A 23,698-nucleotide genomic window follows, 5' to 3' on the forward strand; every position below is an offset into this window, starting at 1 on the left:
GAGATGTACAAAATTTCTACAATACATGTTACAGCTGACTTTAGCTACTTAATCACATTGACATTTGTGTGCTTTTATGTTTTCTTTACATAATTACTACAGTTCTATTAAAATTAATATTTTTATTCTTTGTCACAATTATAACTAAAAAATAATACAGCATTTTAATATGGTTTTTCATAGTCTCACTTGCATTGTACTTAAATAAGTTGTCTGTAGATGTTTACACTAGGTTTTCAGGCATTTCACTTCACTTGATTGAAACAGCATTTAAATTTTTTGTTAAATTATGGCCTGAAAAATACATTTAATATTTTACAGGAGTTTTCACAATCAGTGAATGGCTGTTTATCACAGTAGTACATGTACATTTCACGGTCTTTTCACAATGGGCACATGATTTATCACGACTTTTTCACGGTGTACATTTTTGTTTTTTACAGGGTTTCTACGGTCTCTTTACCCAAGTTTTCAGTTGGCACCTTTTCACGGCCTTTTCACGACAAATAAAGGCATATACTGTACTATATCTACATTTCACGGTCTTTTCACAATGGGCACATAATGCATTATCACGACTTTTTCACGGTGTACATTTTTTTTCACAGGGTTTCTACGGTCTTTTCACCCAAGTTTTTTTGTGGCACCTCTTCACGGCCTTTTCACAAACTTTTCAAAGCCTTTTCACGACAGTCATTCCACGGCATTGTCACGGATAAGTTTCACGGCCCACCGTAAATTAACCGTGACAAACACTGAAAAAATCACCAGCATTTTTACGGACATTTTCACGGCCAATCTACGGGGCATTGTTCCAGTAGTGCAAGCTGGTGCTAGGGGCCGTCTCAAACTTGCAGTGAGGTGAGTTTTTTTTTGCTTCGTGTTGAAGGCCTCACTGTGACTTTGAGATGAAGAACAGCAATAAAAGCGCTGTTCCTTTGCTTATTGTGTGTTTTTTTTTGCTGTGCATGTACTGATTTTGTGTTATGGATGGATACCCCATATCCTTTGTTTTTCTATTGTGTATAAATAAAAAAATCCTGTGCATATAGTTTCTTTAAACTTAAAATCATAAAAATGAAGTAGCTGATTAATTATCTTAACTTTTACATACATATAGAAAATGAAAATAAAATAACTGTAATATAAGGCAAGATCTTGTAAAACCAAACAGAAAACACACATGAAAACAAACAACATAAAACAAAAACCCTGTAGATGAACCACGAGTAACTCGACTATACTGACAAATAAGACATACGTGAAATGTACCGAAAATACAGAATTCAAACAACAACTCAGCACAAAATGACCCACTGGACCCATATGTATAAGAAAGTAACAACAAAATGCCCGAAAGCGTGATATAAATACCGAACCACGTCATCTCAAACAGCGAATATAAGACATAACAAAATATCTAACTGGACTAAACATCGTAACTAAATACATGAATGTTGGATATATAAATACCGAGACACGTCTAATAGCATTGCGAATTCACACTCGGCAAAACAGTCATATTTGGAAATAGGTCAAGTTCGGTAATAAGCAGACCAGACGACGTAGATGGTAAACCACAATCTAAGACGTGATAAAAATGTCGTTAGTTAGTTTAGACACGGACACATCGTATAGACCAACCAATTCGTGATGGTGTCCAAAAACTTTACGGAGTGTCATTTTTAATCTTTCCTCCTCATAACTCTGTTGGAGCAGTTTCTGCGGAAGGAGCACACTCCTGTATATGAAGTCCGTATAGTGTGAACATGAACAAGCATAACGTATAAATTGAGATATGTAAACAACATATGACGGGGCAGAGGGTATGTTACTGCTGAGAAACGGGAAATTGATAATTGGGAAGCTGAAATCCTCCCGTGTGTCATTGATTTTAGAGTGAAGTCGTCCATCTGTGTCAATATTGAGGAAAAAATCAAGGTATGAAACAGTCCTTCTAGTATCAGTAGTATCCTTAACTTCAAGTTCACTGGGATACATGAGATGCAAGTACTGACTGAAATATGGATTATTCAGTGATAGGACATCATCAATATATCTGAGAGTAGAATGAAAGAATTTCGCAAGGTGCTTTTTCTTTCTGTCTTTAAGAAGGTTCTGAATGAATTCTGCTTCATACGAGTACAAAACCAAATCGATCAGTAGAGGTGCACAATTAGTACCCATTGGAAAACCGACTGTCTGTTGAAATATCAATCCTCCAAACTCCACAAATATATTGTCGATCAAAAATCCAGTATTTTCATATCATCTTCAGTGTATTTTCTGATAGAATCAGTGTGGTTCTTCACAAAATAAGAATTATTATAACCCAAAACAAGAAATTTATATCTACGATTCCCATTTTCATAGAAAAATCTATGTTTAATGAGATGGTGAAGGCGATCTTTCAATTGAGTAAAGGGAATAGTAGTGTAAAGCGTAGACAAATCAAAGGTCTTAATGTTGTTGCAAATTGCAGAGATTGTGATCTAAGATTTAGCATACGTTCATAAAAGGTACTTTAAGATTTTAACAATACTTTGGTGTACATGTATTCCATCACATATGATCAAATTATAGATACCTATATATGAGGACATAAGGACATTCTTAAAGAAATCCAAAATTTTATAAGAAGTCTTAAATATCGTCTATCAGATAAAAAAAATCATTCAATTATGTGATACAGAATTGAACAAAAACATGTTTAATTTTAATTAACGTCTCAAAATGAATATTCTCTAGAAAATTGCAATCTTGTTAATTTACGAAATATCTGTTTATGTTGTAAAGTCAAAATTGTCTGCTTTTGAAATCAATGTGAAACAAACTTTAACATTTTGGTTAATGCATGAGATTGCATGTTAGTTACGTAAGCGCGTCACTGTGATATCCTGTGGTGTCTGTGGTTGATGGAATATGTTCGTTGTTGTTCTGTGGTTTGCATGTTCTGTCGACTGTCATATTACTTCTTTGTGCGTTTCTCTGTGATGAAAGTTCTTACGTGCGTTTGTGCTGTATTTCTGTCACGTAGTGTTGTCATTTTAGCGATATTTTTTATATTGTCATAAAGCGGGAGGTTTGGCTAGCCATTAAACCAGGTTCAACCCACCATTTTTACTTAAAATGTCCTGTATCAAGTCAGGAATATGGCAGTTGTTATCAAATAGTTCGTTTCTATGTATGTTGGCGTTTGTTTTTGTTGCACTCCAGTGTTCATGTTGTTGCTTTGTTTTCCTCTTATAGTTGATGTGTTTCACTCGGTTTTAGTTTGTAACCCTGATTTGCTTTCTCTCAATCGATTTATGACTTTTGAACAACGGTATACTACTGTTGCCTTTATTTAACCCTAGACTGTATCTACTTGTGAGCTGTAAAAATAACTAAGTCCATTTATCAGTAAAATACGGAAAAATGAAAATAAATATTTTAAAAATTTTGCTCTGGATACTGTATTTTGGTCATTTACAAGCTTCTGTCCAAATTTCATAAAATTCCATGAAGGTTTGACAAAGTCTAAAAAACTTGAACCACTGACTGAACCTAAATGTTGACGCCGACGACGGAATCTAGGATCGCTATGTCTCGCTGTCGCAGGCTCGACAAAAATATGGAAGTTTGTATGTGATACTGAATGTATTATTATCATTATTATTATTAATATTATTACTCCCATTCCTCTTGGCATAGATAACTAGAAATAATGTCATTCGAGAGAATATCTGGGACAGTCGTTGTTTTAGCTCACCTTGCCGAAAGACCAGTGCAAGCTTTTTGATATCATGTGGCGTTTATAGTCGCCCATTCACTTCTATTTAAAATCTTCTTCTCTGAAACTACTGTACATAAAAAACCAAACTTGACCACAATCATCATTGGCGTATCTAAAAAGCTTTTAGTGTCTCATGATCCTGTCGGCCAACTTTCACGGCCATAAGGCTTAAAAAGTAAATGGTAAAAATGCAAGTGTTTTGTATTATTTTGAAAACTTTATAGATAAAGAAAATATGACAAGGCAAAAATGTTAAGAATACACATGCCTGATTTTTACAAGGGCAGGTTGAGGTTATCTCCGAGGGAATTACCAGCCCGGTAGTCAGCACTTTTGTGTTGACGTGAAATATCAATGATATGGTCATATTTAAAAATAAACTGTTTTCAAAACTTTGAATTGTTCGAAATACTTAAGATTTTCTACTCCGTGAATATATTACCTCAGATGTTTTTGGCAAAACCTTTCGAAATTTTGGGTTCTCATTGCTCTTCAAACTTCGTTCTTGATTTGATCTTTCAACTTTGTTAGTCTTTTGTAGACTGGCGTATAGAATTATATGCCTGGTATCTTTGAAGGTTTATTTAACCAAAATTGTCAGATGATGTCTTACAGTAAGTATTGCCCTAAAATGACAATTTTTTCAAAGTTTTTAAAAAAATAATATAGATAGAAACTACATAACGGAAAAATAATCAGCTAGATCAGATTTACAAATTAGTCAACTACCCGACATTGTCAGCCGACACCTTATAGGATTAAATGCTCCTAAATGACGATTTTTACTAGCTTTTTGTTTTATCTAAGAACAATATTAGACAAGAGAAACTTTATTGAACATAATCAGAAGGACAAGATCTATGAATAATTCAAATAGCTAAAATTGTTATAAATTATATGTAGACTCTTTTCAGCAGTTTTTTTTTATTATCTTAAATAACGTTTTTACACTACTATTCCCCATGCTCAATTGACATATCGACTATATCATCTCATTGAACGTAGGTACACATCATATTGCTTTGTGAAAAACCAAACTGGTTCATATAATGAATACAAGGAATATAATATAATTAAAATGCGATTTTTTTTTATCCACATAAAATTTGTTGAGTTCGGTGGATTGAAATTTCAGCAGTCAGTCGGTATTCCAATGGGTACAAATGTGCAACGCTACTGGTAGATAGTTTATATACTATCTGTAGCAGAATTCATACACAACATTCTCAAAGACAATAAACTGCTTCGCTGAGCGCAGCTGGATACGCCCGCAGAGGTCCAACCCTGAACAGTTGGGGCAAAAATGGACACAATATTCAAGCTTGATACAGGTCTGAATTTGGATTGTATTAAATATTTGACATATTATAGGTTTCTGAATAAATGTAGTCAAATAACTTGAAATTGGTTATATGAATTGAATTTATATTCAATTAAAGATTTCTTGCTGTTGTGCAATACACTGTGCTGTTGCGCAATACTTAGTAAATATGCTGTCAGACTATAAACAATTAAAGTTCAATTAATTCTCAATGTCATATTAGAAATTTATGAAAATGTAAATCAATAAATATAAACAATTCACCAAAGTTTCATGAGAATTGCTGACAGCATTTTTAAGTTATTGTCCGAAAACTGGAAAATCCCCCCTTTTTTAATGAATAAAACCCCATAACTCAGAAATATAAAATGTAAAATTTATAAAATTCTAAACGGAGCTTACATCAATAGATATAAACAATTCACCAAAGTTTCATAAGAACTGCTGAAAGCATTTTTGATTTTTTGTCCGAAAACTGGAAAATCCCCCCTTTTTTATGAATAAAACCCTGTAACTCGGAAACGTAAAATCTAAAATATTTAAAAATCGAAAGGGAGCTCATGTCAATAGATATTAACAATTCACCACAATTTCTTGCAAGTTGGTGAAAGCATTCTTGAGTTATTGTCCAAAAACTGGAAAATCCCCCTTTTTTAATGAATAAAACCCCATAACTCGGAAACGTAAAATCTAAAATTTATAAAAAACGAAAGGGAGCTCACGTCAATATATATAAACAATTCACCAAAGTTTTATGCAAATTGGTTCAAGCGTTTTTGAGTTAATGTCCGACATGTTGACGACGGACGGACGGACAACGATATACCATAATACGTCCCGTAAACGGGCGTATTAAAAGATAACAAATATCTTGCAAAGTTAATTAATTTCACTTTCAGATATATTAACGATGTCTTGTTAATCAATAACCCACATTTCAATGAGTGCTTACATCTCATATATCCCAGTGAACTTGATGTTAAGGATACTACCGTAGAAGGTATGCTTCATATCTTAATCTTTTCCAAGATATTGACAAATATGGACGACTTCAAACTAGAATCCATGACAAACGTGATGATTTCAACTTCCCATCTCTCAACAGAAACATACCCTATGCTCCGTTGTATGGAGTTTTTATAAATAAATATTAGATAATTCGTTACGCTCGTGCACGAGTGGGTGTCCTCTTACACAAAAACTACTTATACAGGAGATATGTTGAAGAATGATTGAATTCGACACAACACAAGTTTTACGGACACCATCACAAATTGGTTGACCAAAACGTTGTGTCGGTGTCTTAACAAAGTAGCGACAAGTTTTTGCGGTCTAATATCTTTAAATACTACTAAAGTCGTTTGATTTGTAATACTACCGATTGTGACATTTTGAGTGAGTGTTGATTCGAATGGCGGTTGATGCATGCATAGCAGTAGAGGCTAACCCTATCGAGGCACCCGAACTTGCTCCTTATGGAGTTCATCCGATACCTTCAGTTTTTGTTTGTTATATTGATAGGCTCTTCTTAATCGATTACAAAGACTTGAGCATTGGTAAACTACTATCGCAGTAATTTAGTGTGTTCAACCTTATTTGTGTATTGAGAAAGACAGTTTCGTTTTACTTCATTTTATCTGAGTATTGTGTATTCCTATAATGACAATTAATCATTTCTATTCTCTACTTGGGTCTCCATACTCTATCACTATAATGGACCAGTAGCAAATTACAAGATGCATTGATCATCATAAAAAGAAACCATGTGCTTAAATTGCATATTATTATATAATAAATTGTTAACACAGAGATATGTCTTGCCTATTTGTTATTTTGATAATGCAAATGTTGAAATTAAAATAACAATACTTTAACATGAAAGTTATGAAAATATTCAAAGTCAATGAACCATGACTAAAGTTACAGGGCTAAACAATCTCAATGGAAATGAGATGTGCCAATGCTAATACAACTGCATACCAAATACCATTGACTTTTAATAATTCGTTCATTTTAAAGAAACCTAAACACAAACATTAACTTGTAAACTAAGCAAAGGTTTGAAAGTCAATAGACTATGACTGAAGGGGCAGGGCAATATAATCTCCATGGAAATGAGATATGTTAATGCTTATACAACTGCATACCAAATATCATTGACCTACCACTAGTGGTTCCCCATAAACTGACCTAATCACAAACTAATACATGTAAACTAAGCAAAGTTTCAATGTCAATAAACCATGACTGAGGGGGCGGGGCAAAATAATCTCCATGGTAATGAGATGTGCCAATGCTAATACAACTGCATACCAAATATCATTGACCTACCACTAGTGGTTCACCATAAACTAGACCTAATCACAAACTAATACATTGTTGACTCCGCCACCGCCGACGCCGGAAACAGCATACCTATGTCTCGCTTTTTGACTCCGTCAAGGCGAGACAAAAATATGTTAGTCAACAAGACACCCTTGTACTTTCTAATATTGTCCATTTAATAAAATGCAAAAAAGAAAGGATATATCAAGAGAGCAATCAACAGCCATAACTGAAAAGAACAGACATCACCAGTACTAGACTTATTATATTAGAAATGATAATGAAATGGAGGTTGCAACGCATGCAGTGAATTATATTAGAAATGATAATGAAATGGAGGTTGCAACGCATGCAGTGAACTCTCTTAACAAAACACACATTATCTTGCGTTGAGCTAGTCACCACTACATAACCAAACTTTCTTATAAGCTTCACGTTGGAGATATATATATGTACACATACTAATGCAAAAATGCAATGAAAGAAGTTAATATGCTTAAATAATGAAGTTACATATATTTAATTATAACTCTCAACTTGTTCTAAGAACTGATAACATCCAAATGGCACTACAAATGTTTTATAAAAATATGTATAGTAGTTAATAAATGATCGTTGTTCGCATATGCTCCCCATAATAGGAATATTTGTCCTTCGGCATGTTTCAACTCTAATTCCAGGTACTTACTGGCACAATAAACGAAGTTTTGGCCATTATCAAGTCTTGATTTCAATGGAATCTGGTTCTATGTTATCAGATTTGATTTCAATTTTCTCATTTTCTTCATTCATGTGGTCATATAACGGAAACTCACAACAACAAAGACATTTCAGAAAATTCGGACACGCTCCATAGCATGACTGAGGTGAAGGCACTAAAGGACTTGTTCGGTTCTTGTATTCAATATATGACTCATTTCTGTAATTAAAAGAAAACAATTATTCAGTAAAAGAAAGATACAAATTTACATACATGACAAATTTAAGATGGAATCGTGTGATAACATACACAGAATTAGATCAAAACGTTATAATGGTATTATCTCATTCAACAATAAGAAAATAACATGTTCACTTCAAATGCAAATTTTTATTCCAATGGTTCAAAATACTAGTGTTTGAAGGGACAAATACATATGTACTAATATGGCTATTTTTCACCTTTATAAATATTTACAATTCATAGTGGGAAACCATCCCGAAACAAACGTAATTCAATGTACTAAACAGCAAGCAAAAATGAATATCACACTGTAAAAATGAATTAGGTCAAGAATTCTGAGGTAAGGTGGTGATCTGGTCCAGTCGAAACGGTACTTGTCTTATTGGCAATCATACCACATCTCCATAGTTTATATTGTTTCATACAGTTGACACGATTAATCCGTTTAAAAACAAATAATATGATTTCCTTGCCTTCCACACGTGTTTGTGAAATATTTAACTTTGAAATCTTTACTTACTTTCTATACCGTTCATCCGACTTCTTTTCCAAAAGAGGTATTCCACTAAGGAATAACAGTATGGTCATTGTGAAAAGTGGGCTTAATATCGCAGCCCACTGACCATATGTTAGTACACTTGTACTAATGATAAATACTCCCCACCAGATTACTATTTCTCCAAAATAGTTAGGATGTCTGCTGTATTTCCACAAACCTGAAATTAAAGCTAAACTAAAAGCACCTGAACACATACACAAAAGAAACAATAAACACACAATGGATATAACCTTTGCTCAAAGGATGACTTTTTTTTTTTCAAGCGTCTGCAGAATGAAATTTCAATGTCAGTTCAAAGTTTTTTACCTGATACAAAAGAAATTAAAAAAGCTGTCGTAAATTTTCTTGTCCTATTTTCGGAAGAGGTTGCAGCTTGGAATCCGCAAAATATCCATACACATGTAAATCGATATTTATTTCGAAATATATATTTGCAGTTATTGAACATGTTGGAATTGTAAATCAATTGTAATCAATGTAATCCATTCTGCAAGGGAATAAACATCTTGGAATTAAAAAAAATAGTATTTTTTCCCATTTTATTTAGATAGCATAGGGGGGAAATTGTAGTCCATTGTACACATTTTATGGACAGTATATTTTTTTACTGAAAAGAGCACAATTCAAAATAGACATGCAGTTTTCTTTAAAATCAGTTTTCGTTGAAATATTTCTATTATTATATCTCCATACAAAGATTTTTTATAAGTTAGAAAATAAAAAGAGGCAAATAAAGACAGACAGCACCATGACCAAAAGGAATAAAGGACGGAAAGACTAACAACAATCCATAAGGTACTAAAGAGATCCCTCTCCTCGAGCGATAAGAAGATACTAATTGGGAATCATATCAGAATCAGAAGTCGAATATTAAAAGAAAACACTGCGGCCTAAAAATTGGACAACACGAACACACAAAACAAAAGATGGTGAACCTAAAATTTGGACAGCTTGAACACACAAAACAAACGATGGTGAACCCAATAGCTTTTTAGGGGAATTCTTTCCTGTTCCACTGGTGCAACCCGTCTTGTCGTTCAAGACAGGTTACAGTCTGGTCATATATCACATTTGTCGATAGTCACAAACCAGGATCTCAAGATGATTAGGATAGATACTTTCATGATAGGCATTACACTTTTGATTTATTTAAGGAGTGGACATTATTTATACGGCAGAAGATCGAACTGAAGGATAATGCTAGCTTTGTTTCATTCATCTTGCGAAGCCTTGTTTGATTATGAATAAGATAACACATGGAGTATACTTCATCTAGACAGCAATCGAAGGACAAAAACAATCAGTAGGCAGTAGAACAACATACAGCCGTCTTCAGTATTAGACAGGTACAATATGCCAAGTTCTTTATCGGCCTGAGTTGAAAAAGTTTTACTGAGAATATCAAACATCTACTTTCAACATAAAATCCGCAAATAACAAAAACATTAAGTCATGAAAAAAGGCAACCATTGTCGAAGTCTGACTCACACATATATGATTAAAGGACAAGTCGGGCAAGAACAAAAGTGCGGTTGTTTCCCATTGAAATATCAACCTTCTGTTAAAAATATGTCACACTAAACATTACAGAAATGTTGCCATTCAAGTGTTTACTAATATATAAACAGTTTCAATTTACTCAATGAATAATTCTGCCAAAGAAATTGATGAATTCATGGTGATAACTTCCATTCAAACTTTAATGTTAACAGTTTTAATGACAGTAATCTTTCAATGATTTCTCCCTTCACATAAGTGCTCTCACAAAATTAAAAGAATTTCATCATGTCATTATCTACTTATAATATATTTACCAGTATCGCACCATTTTCCTTTGTTTATAGGATTGTTACGAAAATTAAACTTCTGTATATCAGCAAAAGCTTCACATAACAATCCTACAATAAAGAAGATACCGCCAACTATATCTTGTGGGGTCCAATTGTCATCTGGATTTAACTTAGTTGCACTAGCTGGTGCATTTACAAAGATAACTGGTAAACTTACTGTGAACACCCAAACTGCCTGGAAGATATTGAATACTATTAATTCTTTATACAGTACATTTATTGTGTCGAGATTATTTAAGGTCCAGTCAATTTCTTTGCCAGATTGTCAAGTGTGTGTGTTTTTTTTTAATACTTGAATATGCATGCGTTAGTCGGCATCTTAATGATTTTGAAACACGGTGCAAAGCGCAATAACACATTCTGTCAGGCTACACTTTCAACTTATTCTTAAGCACGCGGAAAAGTTACAAAAAAAACTAAAACACATAAACAGCATAAAATGACATTCCTCGGTACACTTTTTTTTTGTGAATTTTCGCGTACAAGGAAAGGAACTAAATCGAGTTATTTTTTCTCACTTATGAAACCACCGCTTTTATTATTTGGTAAATCAAAAAATGAAGAGCAAAAGCATCACACAGTATAGCATATTCACATGAGGCCTGATAACACATTTATAAGGAAGCTCTTATTTATAGTTCCCTAGAAAAATACGATCGAAAATTTCATACATGGCCACTATGTGTTAGAAAATACAAGTATTTGGTAAAGAGATGATGAGAAATGAATCTGAAAACGCGTGCTAACATAAAGCCTGATCTCGAATTTTAAGAAGCTCTGATTCGTAGTTTCTGAGGAATATGCAACGGAAGTTTCATGTGACGGACAGACAGACAGGTGTATAACAGTATCGTAATTGTATTGTTCTTAAAATGTTATAATTAATTAAAAACACTCAAAGTTCTACTACTCCTATCAAGAATCATGTTGATTCTTTTGTAGAAATAAATAAAAGGAAATTATATAGGCCCTTTATATAATCTATTACACTGCCCAGGTGCCAAAGTGAAAATCTAACTTGATTCAAACAAACTTCTAATACCGGCTACATGTATCATTACGGCAGATACAATATTATATGTGTTCCGATTGCAATAAAAACATTGTTTTTGCTATCGGGTATAGTAGGTTTTTGTCTGCTGTTCCGAATGCTATTGAAATACAACTGCTTTTGCTATCAAGTACAGCCGAGTTTGATCCGTGGTACCTAAAACATCTGCAGTACCGATAGCCTGTCATAGGCTGTGAACAACTACATGGTTCATTTAGTACCTGGAAAGTCCAAAATCCCGCAAAAGCTAGACAGTTTTCTCTTTTGTCATCAAATCTTTTATCTTCTCCAATTTTTATAATTCTGTATAGTAGATAACCAGACAATCGTAAACCCCAAATTACTATAAATGCCGTAAGCATAATTTGACGCCAATTCCATGTCTGCAAATTAAATGATACACATTTGATTTTATATATAAAAATTCACCATTCTATTGAAAAAAATAAAAAAAACCTAGCAAAGGTAGTTTGCGATTACAATAGCAAATTGCTTCTGTAACCTAATTTAGTGATTAAAGTCATTCAACTATTACGGAATTAACATGTATCTTGTGAGAAGGAGTCAAGAAATGAATGTCATCGGGACTGCATTTGAAGGAAATTGAAATCAAATTTACACACACGGATATAGTGGATTCTATAACGGTATTCAACCAAAATTATGTCTCTCAGTGGTCTACATTTCATGTATCACTGACTTAGTACTAAATAAATACTGAACTTACATGGGCGAAATAGAAAAGTAATGTAAACAAGCTCAATGAGCAGTGAAGTTCATAAAATTAACTACTTAAACATGATTACTATTAGCAATAATGTTAACTTACTGTTGCTAGACAAAATGTAAACACCGCTAAAACAACAAAATTTGTTCCACCAGCAAAATCTGTAACTTTGTCAAATTTACATGTACATGCAATCAAGAAGAACACGAACTGCATCACGACAGTTATTATGGCACAGATTGCCAAGTTGTTTTCATCGACGTCGAAGATAATCATGATTGTAATTCTGAAATTAAAAAAAAATTAAACTTGGATGCGAGTCATCAATAAAAGATATGTTTGTCATCGCAGCTGATCTTTGAATGACACAAACAAAAAAGTGTTACAAAGGACAAAGTCCATGTTTTAGTTTAGGGTACGCCTTAACATACATTCCCCCAAACTCAACTACAATAGCCTATGTATGGTAGAATATAGGTATTAAAAGAGTTGCCATATGTGTATATGCAAAAGTTCTACGTTTATACATAAGTAATATTTTTTACGCCATAATCATCTAAAATAAAAATGATTGACAATTTAAAACGTCCAGTGGAAAGTTTAACGTTCATATTCAGGTCGAGATTCAAAACGTGTATGAATGTTAACACTGCTTTGTACGAAACACTGAGCCAAGATGATAAAAAAAGAATTGGAGATGATATAAATTCCTTCATAGTTATGACTTTTGAACTTCCAGAAAAGTAATATGGCCAATTTCTCAGATGCTGCTCTTTTCTAGGGTTTTGTAATTCTATCGAAACTATTTTAGGAAACATTCACCAAAACTGAACCACAATAACCTATATATGATAAAATAAAGGTACAACATGTATATTAACGAGTTGCCTTAATAAAATATTCTTCAAATTTATACAAAAGTGGTATTTTTATGAGAAAATCTTACAATTACGACCAACTTGTTCTTCCCCAGCTTAAATATGCATCAATGTCAATTCCAAGTAATTTCAAAGAAAAACATTCCTAATACAAATTTCATTTGTGGTAATAAACAATTCTTGTATGGTTTTGTAAGTTTTTGTTTCGAGATATGTTTCATACACTTTGTTTTCTGGTGCTCTTTTAACCAAAACTCTAACGATAAAAATTGATCGTCAGTTGTACTGAAATGTTTTTGTAATTTTTTCTCGTAATTTTTTTTATGAAATAAGTCGCTGTGCATTTATTTTCATACTGTTGTACCATGATTCCAAATCATTTTGCAGTGTGTTGTTAATATCTTCAATGTTTTCATCATAAATATGCAATGCTAATTCATCAGGATATAATCTACATATGAATTTTTAAAATGAAATGGTAAATCATTTATTTAAGTAAAAAATAATAGACGACATAAAAGGGTCCTTGAGGCACTCCATTTTTACATCGCGATGACCGTGAGGGCATTCCTATGTATTGCTATCCGTCGCCTAGATTTCCATTACGTAACTTACGTTTTGGGTTTGTAACCGATCTATAAACATGATAAATACGCGGATATTAAAGAGTGCAAAATAACATTCCTTATCGTTTGTTATAAATACATCTCTTCAATGAATACTGATAACAATATTTTTGTTTAGAACATAAATTAATAATATGAAAATGTTTTGTCGTTAGATATATATATATAAGTAAATCAAAGCACCAAGGGCGCTATGGGCAGTTAATTAAATAAAATGCTCCGCTGGGGCGCAGCTTGATACGACCGCAGAGGTCGAACCCTGAACAGTTGGGGCAAGTATGGACCCAACATTCAAGCTTGATACAGCACTGAATTTGGATTGTAATTATATATTTGACACAGCATAGGTTTCTGACACAGAATGAATGTGGTCTAAGAACTTAAAATTTTTTAATTTACCAATTCAAACCATATCATTATTATTTGCTTTTATATATAAATCAGAAATAACCAATTTAAAATGGAAAATTTTAAAGAAAACAAAATCCCCCCCCCCCAAATTTTTTGAACCCCCTTATGATTCATCACTCCCAAACTCAATCCCAGCCTTCCCTTTGTGGTATGGTACCTTGCAGTACAATTTCAGAGAGATCCATACACTTGAACACAAGTTATTGTCTGGAAACTAGAAAAATGCTTGTTTTTTGGCCCCTTTTTGGCCCAAAATTCCTAAACGTTTAGGGCAGTTACCCCCAAACTCAAACCCAGCTTTCCCTTTGTGATATGGAACCTTGTAGTACAATTTCATAAAGATCAATACATTTACACACAAGTTATTGTCCTGAAACTAGAAAAATGCTTGTTTTTTGCCCCTTTTTTGGCCCCTAATTCCTAAAATTTTGAGGCAATTACCCCAAAATCAATCCCAACCTTCCCTTTGTGGTATGGTACCTTGCAGTACAATTTCAGAGAGATCCATACACTTGAACACAAGTTATTGTCTGGAAACTAGAAAAATGCTTATTTTTGGCCCCTTATTCCTAAACGTTTTGGGCAATTACCCCCAAACTCAATTCCAGCTTTCCCTTTGTGATATGGAACATTGTAGTACAATTTCATAAAGATCCATACACTTACACACAAGTTATTGTCATGAAACTAGAAAAATGCTAGTTTTTTTGCCCCTTTTTGGCCCCTAATTCCTAAAATTTGGAGGCAATTACCCCCAAAATCAATCCAAGCATTCCCTTTGTGATATGTAACCTTGTGGTACAATGTCAGAGAGATCCATACACTTACACACAAGTTATTGTCATGAAACTAGAAAAATGCTTGTTTTTTGCCCCTTTTTGGCCCCTAATTCCCAAAATTTGGAGGCAATTACCCCCAAAATCAATCCCAACCTTCCTTTTGTGGTATTGAACCTTATGGTAAAATTTCATAGAGATCCATTCACTTAAACTAAAGTTAGAGTGCGAAAACTAATGTTTGCAACCATAACTACCCATTTAAATTTACCATAGTGCTAACTTAATCTTTTTTATAATAGAATTTAAAATATAGTGTCAAATCTTTCATATGGATTTTTTTGTAAAAAAAAAAGATGCAACATTTGCAGATATTTTTACTGGTCTTCCTTTATAAATATGCATTTCTTTAAACATAATTTAAAAGCAGTGTAAGGGAAGTAACCAAAACGTTGTATTTGGATTACCTCCCTTACACTGTTTTAAATTATCTTAATTGTTCATTAACCATTACTTTATACATAATTTAAAAGCAGTGTAAGGGAGATAATTTCAATGATGTATTTGATTTATCTCCCTTACACTGCTTTAAATTATGTTTTGTACTAAAGTATTTGTCCATTAACCAGGACAACCTTGTTTTCCCCCTTTTTTGCCCCTAATTCCTTAACGGTTTGAGCAATAACCCCCCAAAGCAAATCCTAACCATCCCTTTGTGGTATGGAAACTTGTAGTATAATTTCAGAGAGATCCATACACCGTTCCACAGTTATTGTCTGGAAACTAGAAAATGCTTATTTTTGGCCCCTTTTTGGCCCCTAATTCCTTAACTGTTGGTACCATAACCCCCAAAATCAATCCCCAACTTCCTTTTGTGGTATTGAACCTTATGGTAAAATTTCATAGAGATCCATTCACTTAAACTAAAGTTAGAGTGCGAAAACCAATGTGTCTTCGGACGACGACGGCGACGACGCCGGACGACGACGACGACGACGACGACGCCAACGTCATACCAATATACGACCACACAATTTTTTTGCGGTCGTATAAAAACCCCAAGGCAAATGTGGCAGAAGCTTAAATTAAGATTAATATTGTAGAATTGGTTTAATTTTTTATCTCAGCTATTTCAAGTTAAAAAAATGTTTGTACCTTAATGTTTCCGCTATCCAATCCTACCATTTTCAAAAGTTATTTCTAATTTATCTTAAATATGTTTCCTGTAAAATGAGCCTTAAATGAAAATTTTTATAGGCCCAGACATAACTCAAAAAAATAATTAAAGTAAATTCAACCTAGACTTATTTCTTGCATCAATTAAATTCTATAATTAACAAGAAATAATTGTAACAGGATACTGTTACGAAGTCTCCAAACAAAGCTCAGATAATTCGTTGCCTGACATTGGGCCGAGTCCAGTACAAATTGGTTTGGTCAAGTAAAGTGATATGCATATGTAACGCCTAGGAGATTGACCCTGTATGTCATTCAAACATTATTGGGTTGACGAACAGGAATATATATGGTTTAGGGGTGGGGATCTCGACCTTTTTCAAGTTCTCAAAAGGTGGGGTTGATCCCCAGGGGACTCTCCCTTTATTTCATTTGATCCGTTTTAATGTCCCATACAAGAATATATATGGTTTCCGGGTGGGGATCTCGACCGTTTGCAAATTTTCAAAAAGAAGAGGGGTGGGGTGACCCCCATGGACTAATCCCCTATATTTTATTTTATTTGTTTTATTGTCCCATATATGAATATATATGGTGTAGGGGTGGGGATCTCAACCGTTTACAAGTTCTCAAACAGGAGGGGATGGCGTGACCCCTAGGGTCTCCCCTATATTTAATTTGATTTGTTTTATTGTTCCATACTAGAATATGTATAGTTTAGGGGTGGGGATTTCGACCGTTAACAAGTTCTCAAACAGGAGGGGGTGGAGTTGACCCCCGTGGACTTCCTCTATATTTCATTTCATTTGTTTTATTGTACCATACAAGAATATGTATGGTTTAGGGGTAGGGATCTCGACCATTAACAAAAATTCACAAACAGGAAGGGGTGGGGTTGACCCCCTGTGGACTCCACCTATATTTCATTTTATTTGTTTTATTGTACCATACAAGACTATGTATGGTTTAGGGGTGGGGATCTCAACCGTTAACAAGTTCTAACAGAAGGGGATGGGGTTGACCCCCAGGGACTCCCCCCTTTATTTCATTTGATTTGTTATATTGTCCCATACATGAATATATATGGTTTAGGGGTGTGGATCGCGACCATTTTCAAGATAAAATAAACTGCTTCGCTGCGCACAGCTGGATACGCCCGCAGAGGTCCAACCCTGAACAGTTGGGGCAAAAATGGACACAATATTCAAGCTTGATACAGGTCTGAATTTGGATTGTAATTAAATATTTTACATATTATAGGTTTCTGAATAAATGTAGCCAAAGAGCTTGAAATTGGTTATATGAATTGAATTTATATTCAATTAAAGATTTCTTGCTGTTGTGCAATACTTAGTAAATCTGTTGTCAGACTATAAACAAATAAAGTTCAATTTCTTCTCAATGTCATATTTGAAATATATGAAAATCAATAGGGAGATTATATTAATAGCTTTAAATAATTCACCAAAGTTTCATGAACTAAACCCCATAACTCGGAAATGTAAAATCTAAAATTTATAAAATTCTAAAGGGAGCTTACATCAACAGATATTAACAATTCACCAAAGTTTCATGAGAACTGCTGAAAGCATTTTTGAGTTATTGTCCAAAACAATGCTTCGCTGAGCGCAGCTGGATACGCCCGCAGAGGTCAAACCCTGAACAGTTGGGGTAAAAATGGACACAATATTCCAAGCTTGATACAGATCTGAATTTGGATTGTAATTAAATATTTGACATATTATAGGTTTCTGGATAAATGTAGTCAAAGAACTTGAAATTGGTTATATGAATTGAATTTATATTCAATTAAAGATTTCTTGCTGTTGTGCAATACACTATGCTGTTGCGCAATACTTAGTAAATCTGTTGTCAGACTATAAACAAATAAAATTTATAAAATTCTAAAGGGAGCTTACATCAATAGATATAAACAATTCACCAAAGTTTCATAAGAATTGCTGAAAGCATTTTTGAGTAATGGTCTGAAAACTGGAAAATCCTCCCTTTTTTAATGAATAAAACCCCATTACTCAGAAATGTAAAATCTAAAATTTATAAAATTCTAAATGGAGCTAACATCAGTAGATATCAACAATTCATCAAAGTTTCATGAGAACTGCTGAAAGCATTTTTGAGTTATTGTCTGAAAACTAGAAAATCCCCCTTTTTTATGAATAAAACCCTGTAACTTGGAAACGTAAAATCTAAAATTTATAAAAATCAAAAGGGAGCTCATGTCAATAGATATAAACAATTAATCAAAATTTCTTGCAAGTTGGTGAAAGCATTCTTGAGTTATTGTCCGAAAAAACTGGAAAATCCCCCTTTTTTTAATGAATAAAACCCCATAACTCAAAAACGTAAAATTTAAAATTTATAAAAAACGAAAGGGAGCTCACGTCAATAGATATAAACAATTCACCAAAGTTTTATGCAAATTGGTTAAAAAGTTTTTGAGTTAATGTCCGACATGTTGACGACGGACGGACAGACGGATAGACAGACGGACAGACGGACAACGGTATACCATAATACGTCCCGTAAACGGGCGTATAAAAACTGGAAAATCCCCCCTTTTTTAATGAATAAAACCCCATAACTTAGAAACGTAAAATCAAAAATTTATAAAATTTTAAAGGGAGCTTACATCAATAGATATAAACAATTCACCAAAGTTTCATAAGAACTGCTGAAAGCATTTTTTGAGTTTTTGTCCGAAAACTGGAAAATCCCCCTTTTTTTATGAATAAAACCCTGCAACTCGGAAACGTAAAATTTATTAAAATTTATAAAAATCAAAAGGGAGCTCATGTCAATAGATATAAACAATTTACCACAATTTCTTGCAAGTTGGTGAAAGCATTCTTGAGTTATTGTCCGAAAACTGGAAAATCCCCCTTTTTTTAATGAATAAAACCCCATAACTCGGAAATGCAAAATCTAAAATTTATAAAAAACGAAAGGGAGCTCACGTCAATAGATATAAACAATTCACCAAAGTTTTATGCAAATTGGTTAAAGCATTTTTGAGTTTATGTCCGACATGTTGACGACGGACGGACGGACGGACAGACGGACAACGGTATACCATAATACGTCCCGTAAACGGGTGTATAAAAATGCTTATTTGGGCCCCTTTTTGGCCCCTAATTCCTAAACTGTTAGGACCATAACCCCCAAAATCAATCCCAACCTTCCTTTTGTGGATATAAACCTTGTGTTTAAATTTCATAGATTTCTATTTACATATACTAAAGTTATTGTCCGGAAACCAAATGCCTTCGGACGACGACGACCAATAAACGACCGCAAAATTTTTTGCGGTCGTATAAAAACAAACTAAGCAGATGTCTCACCTGGAATTCTTCTTTTTGTAAAAATTTATTTTGTCCTAAAGCGTGTTAAAAGCAATATAATTTCTGGTGTTGACGCTTTACATCGAAATCGTATCTTTGACGTCACACTATCAAGGTTCCAAAAACGAGTACAATGGTTCGCGAAATTTTCGAGTTATGATATTTTTAACCCGAAATCATGTGTCTTCAATTTAGTATCTGTTAATTGTGCACTCCTAAAGTGAGAAGGAGATCAAAACTATGTTTTGGTCAACTCCTTCGTCACTGTAGGGAAATGAATTTAGCTTAAAACTTGTCCCCTATGGCCCGGTCAATAAGTTGCAAGGATTCCTGAACGTGCAGACAACATGGGACTCTCCCCACACGAGGCTTCGTCGGATTGTAGAAGCTCCCTACACGAGGCTTCGTCGGATTGTAGAAGCATATATATATATATATATATGTGTGTGTGAGACTATATTTCCATATTTTATACCGTTTCAGTTCACCAATGTTTTTTTTTTCTGTACGAGATGTAACAAGTGTATTCATATTGTTTGTACCGACATGCCTGTGAAGTTATAGAAACTTTAATATTCTATTTAATCCATGTCAATAACCTGACAAATACTTCGACTGATTTTCAACAGTGAAGTCATTACCGTTCCTTGATGCTGTAAGCACTTATCATTTCAATAAAATATATGCCGTCTCGGTTTTGGACTCTCGCTAACATTTCCTGTTACTTATGTTAATCTTCTAATGTTGGTCATTTTTCGATTATTTGCAAAGACATTGTCAGTTCGTTTTCGACTAATGAGTTATGAATATTACTTTGATATCTTTCGCCTCTCAGCTTGGACGAAAGAAAAACACTGAAACGTTATCCATGTATAAGACATGACTTAAATATTTTCAGGTTTACATGATTTTAATGATTTCAGCAAAATTGGATTGTACATTGCAACAAGCTTATAACCTTAAATTGATTGACACTTTGACAGCAGATTTATGTTTTAATTTTCCGGTCCTTTAGTTCACCTTCCGGTCACATCCTTCCGACTGACATGGAGTCAAGCGTTTCAGTCATGAGGTACTGCTCCACTAATCGTTCCGCTGAAGGTTTAGGATGTTCTCTTTATGTAATATACGGATTACGGCATCTGGTTTACCATTCAATACATCTTGTAAACTTATGGCTTAAAATTTAGTCATAAAAATCACTTAACACACGGTATTTTTGATATTTTTAAGCCCCAATATGTTACAGAAGATAATTTTATTTCTTATCTACGTGTTTTGACTAAATATTTGCTATGCCATAATAATCTCGCTGCATATAATAGTATATAAAAACGGACCGATAGTAAATCAAATCATGTCAATATAATATTTCCATGATCAAATCAACTAGATTAGACTTCTTATCATAGGTACCCGAGATATATTATTGCTACTACCAGATAAGTGATATTACTATAGAAAATACGTATATGTATACATGGATGAAACTTACAATAAATAAGATCCTTTTTTACGTATTTCTTCAGAAAACATTTATTGCTTAGATTGAGTCTTCAATCATGTCAATTCTCTTCAACTTCGTACTTTATTTTGTATTTTTAACTTTTTTATTAGAGAGCCACTAATGAGTCTTTTCGTCTCGAAAAGCGCGTCTGGCGTACACAAATTTAATCCTGGTATCTATGATGAGATTATTGACCTCTACCACTAAAAATACGTTGTACATTTATCAACACTTGCATACTAATTATCACTGAGAACAGTTAAATTTATTGGGGGTCTATTATTAATACCGAAAGCAAACGTGACTTAAATCAATATATCGCTTGAATGTAGTCTATAAAAGAATAAAATTCATAACTTCCGATTAAGTACCATCTAGAACATGTAGAACGGCAACAATTTGAGATACCCTATAAGCATGACATGTATGATCACTCAAATGTTACGAAATAAAACTGCTACAATAAATAATACATGTATATACATGTAATAGAAAAACAAAAGATATGGGGTATCCATCAATGAGACAAAATCAGTATATGCACAGCAAAAAAAAAAAAAACCACACAAAAAGCACAGGAACAGCGCATATGCCTATATGTAGCTGCTTGAAAACCTTTCGTTTGCCGAATTTTTCGGGTTCATTTAATATCGAATGTTAAAAAAGAACATGGAATTAATTTTCATTTATAGATGTTGACAAGTATGGGGAAACTGAGCAAAGTGTTTTTGTATGTTTCAGGTTTACAAGGTCTCAGAATTTCATAGTTACGACTAGCTGAGACTACTATAATACTGTGTTAATGTAGTCTCAGATTAGGGGTATTGAATTTTACACTTTTCAAATTTAGTATTATGTATCATGTTTATTTTGAAGGGCTATGGTGCAGAAAAAAAAACAGTCATTCCATTATGGTCGTATTATATGTTTTTGTGTGTGTGTAAAATTTCATGGATATGGAATATAATGGCGGAGAGAGAAAAAATTAAAAGAAACACACATTTACTATATTGAAAGTCGATTAAATTAACATAGACTTTAGTTATCTACTATGTACATGCTAGTTCTTTTTTTAGGGTGGGGGTGGGGGGCAACAGTCAAATACAAACGTTACCCCTTAAAGTTCATGTGGACCCTTTAGCTTAAATTGATGCATTTTCACCTCAAAATTTACTCATAGGACAGACAAACCTATGTATCTGGAAAAAAATTATGGCATGGCATGCTCTAGATAAATAAAATTCAAATACATTTTATGTTTTAGAAAAATAAAAACTTAACTGGATTTTGCAGTGAACTTTTTACATTCCTCCAGAAGGTGCCAAAATTAACGAAGTTAGGAAAGAGGTTTGAGAACTTCCCAAAGGTAATTTTTAAAATGAACTGTATTGATTGACATGGACAATAGAAGGACAATATATACCTGACAATAACTGGTGATTTAAACTATGTACCTGAGTGGACCATATCAAGTGAAACTCAACTGTTTGTTAATTTTATCATCTTCTGCAGGGACGAAATAAAAGTGTACAGCAAAATCCAGTTAAGTTTTAAATTTTCCAAAAGCATTTGAATTTTATTTATCTCGGGCATGATATGCCTTAAAACTTTTCCAGATGCACCGGTTAGTCTGTAGTCGGGAGTAAATTTTGAGGTCCTTTTAGCCAAAGGGTCCACATGAACCTTAAAAAGTTTTTTTTATTTATCTCCATGAAGCTTTCATGGTACTGTCAAATAAAAACTAAAGTTGTAGTGCGACATATCACAATTCGGTATCTGAACTCTCGCCTCCCTTCGTCATTTTCTTCAAAATACACATCTCTCTGCACATCATCTCAATTAAGTTCATTTATCACAGAAAAATAATAGATAAAAATAAAATATTATAGCACTACAGTGACTAGACTACACATGCAACAAGAAATCCTTTACCCACAGCAAATTCATCAAATTAAATCTTAAATTATATAGAAATAAAGACCTACCTTTAAACCGGTTAAACAAAATATTATATATGAAGTTGTTGACATTAAAGTTGTGTAACGATAAACATGTGTGTAAATACACGTGATTATCGTACTTCAAGTAACTGGTATCTTACTACCTAGCTAAAAGGTAACAATAAAAATAACAGGGAACGAGTATAATATTTACATAACAACATCGGGTCAGCTCGTTTGGATGAAAACGGCGTGGTTTAAAACACCAAAACAAAGATTTGTTTAATATTTTGCTTTATTTATCACAACTTGTTCTAGTTTTGAAAACCAAGTGGGCAAATATGAACAAGAGCCATAGCTTTATATAAACATTGAAAACAATAAAACTTACGAACACCATCAGAGAAATATGATATTTTCCCATATTAACTCATTTTCCAAGACAGTATTATAGCATATGTCATGACAGTTTAC

At 33.5% G+C, this 23,698-nt stretch overlaps 1 protein-coding gene across 1 annotated transcript; it reads right to left on the bottom strand.

Annotated features, from left to right (window-relative positions):
• Positions 1–7,922: 7,922 nt before the first annotated feature.
• On the bottom strand, positions 7,923–23,384 carry LOC127701335 (uncharacterized). Its single transcript, XM_052205226.1, has 6 exons — positions 23,270–23,384; positions 12,654–12,837; positions 12,046–12,207; positions 10,738–10,948; positions 8,885–9,080; positions 7,923–8,340 (listed from the first exon to the last, which is right to left on the bottom strand). The coding sequence occupies exons 2-6, from the start codon at positions 12,825–12,827 to the stop codon at positions 8,139–8,141; spliced, it is 945 nt and encodes a 314-aa protein (XP_052061186.1). The 5' UTR covers positions 12,828–12,837; positions 23,270–23,384; the 3' UTR covers positions 7,923–8,138.
• Positions 23,385–23,698: the final 314 nt, after the last annotated feature.

Source organism: Mytilus californianus, unplaced genomic scaffold, assembly GCF_021869535.1.
Source record: "Mytilus californianus isolate M0D057914Y unplaced genomic scaffold, xbMytCali1.0.p SCAF_5, whole genome shotgun sequence".
Classification (NCBI taxonomy): Eukaryota; Metazoa; Mollusca; class Bivalvia; order Mytilida; family Mytilidae; genus Mytilus; species Mytilus californianus.

Bases quoted from the DNA above. Each gene is read 5' to 3' on its own strand.
- LOC127701335 (XM_052205226.1), bottom strand. From the start codon at position 12,827: ATGATTATCTTCGACGTCGATGAAAACAACTTGGCAATCTGTGCCATA. The intron at 10,949-12,045 runs GTACTAAATGAA...AATATCTTCCAG, and splicing joins CGGGATTTTGGACTTTCCAG to GCAGTTTGGGTGTTCACAGT. The intron at 9,081-10,737 runs GTAAATATATTA...CTTTAATTTCAG, and splicing joins AGGAAAATGGTGCGATACTG to GTTTGTGGAAATACAGCAGA.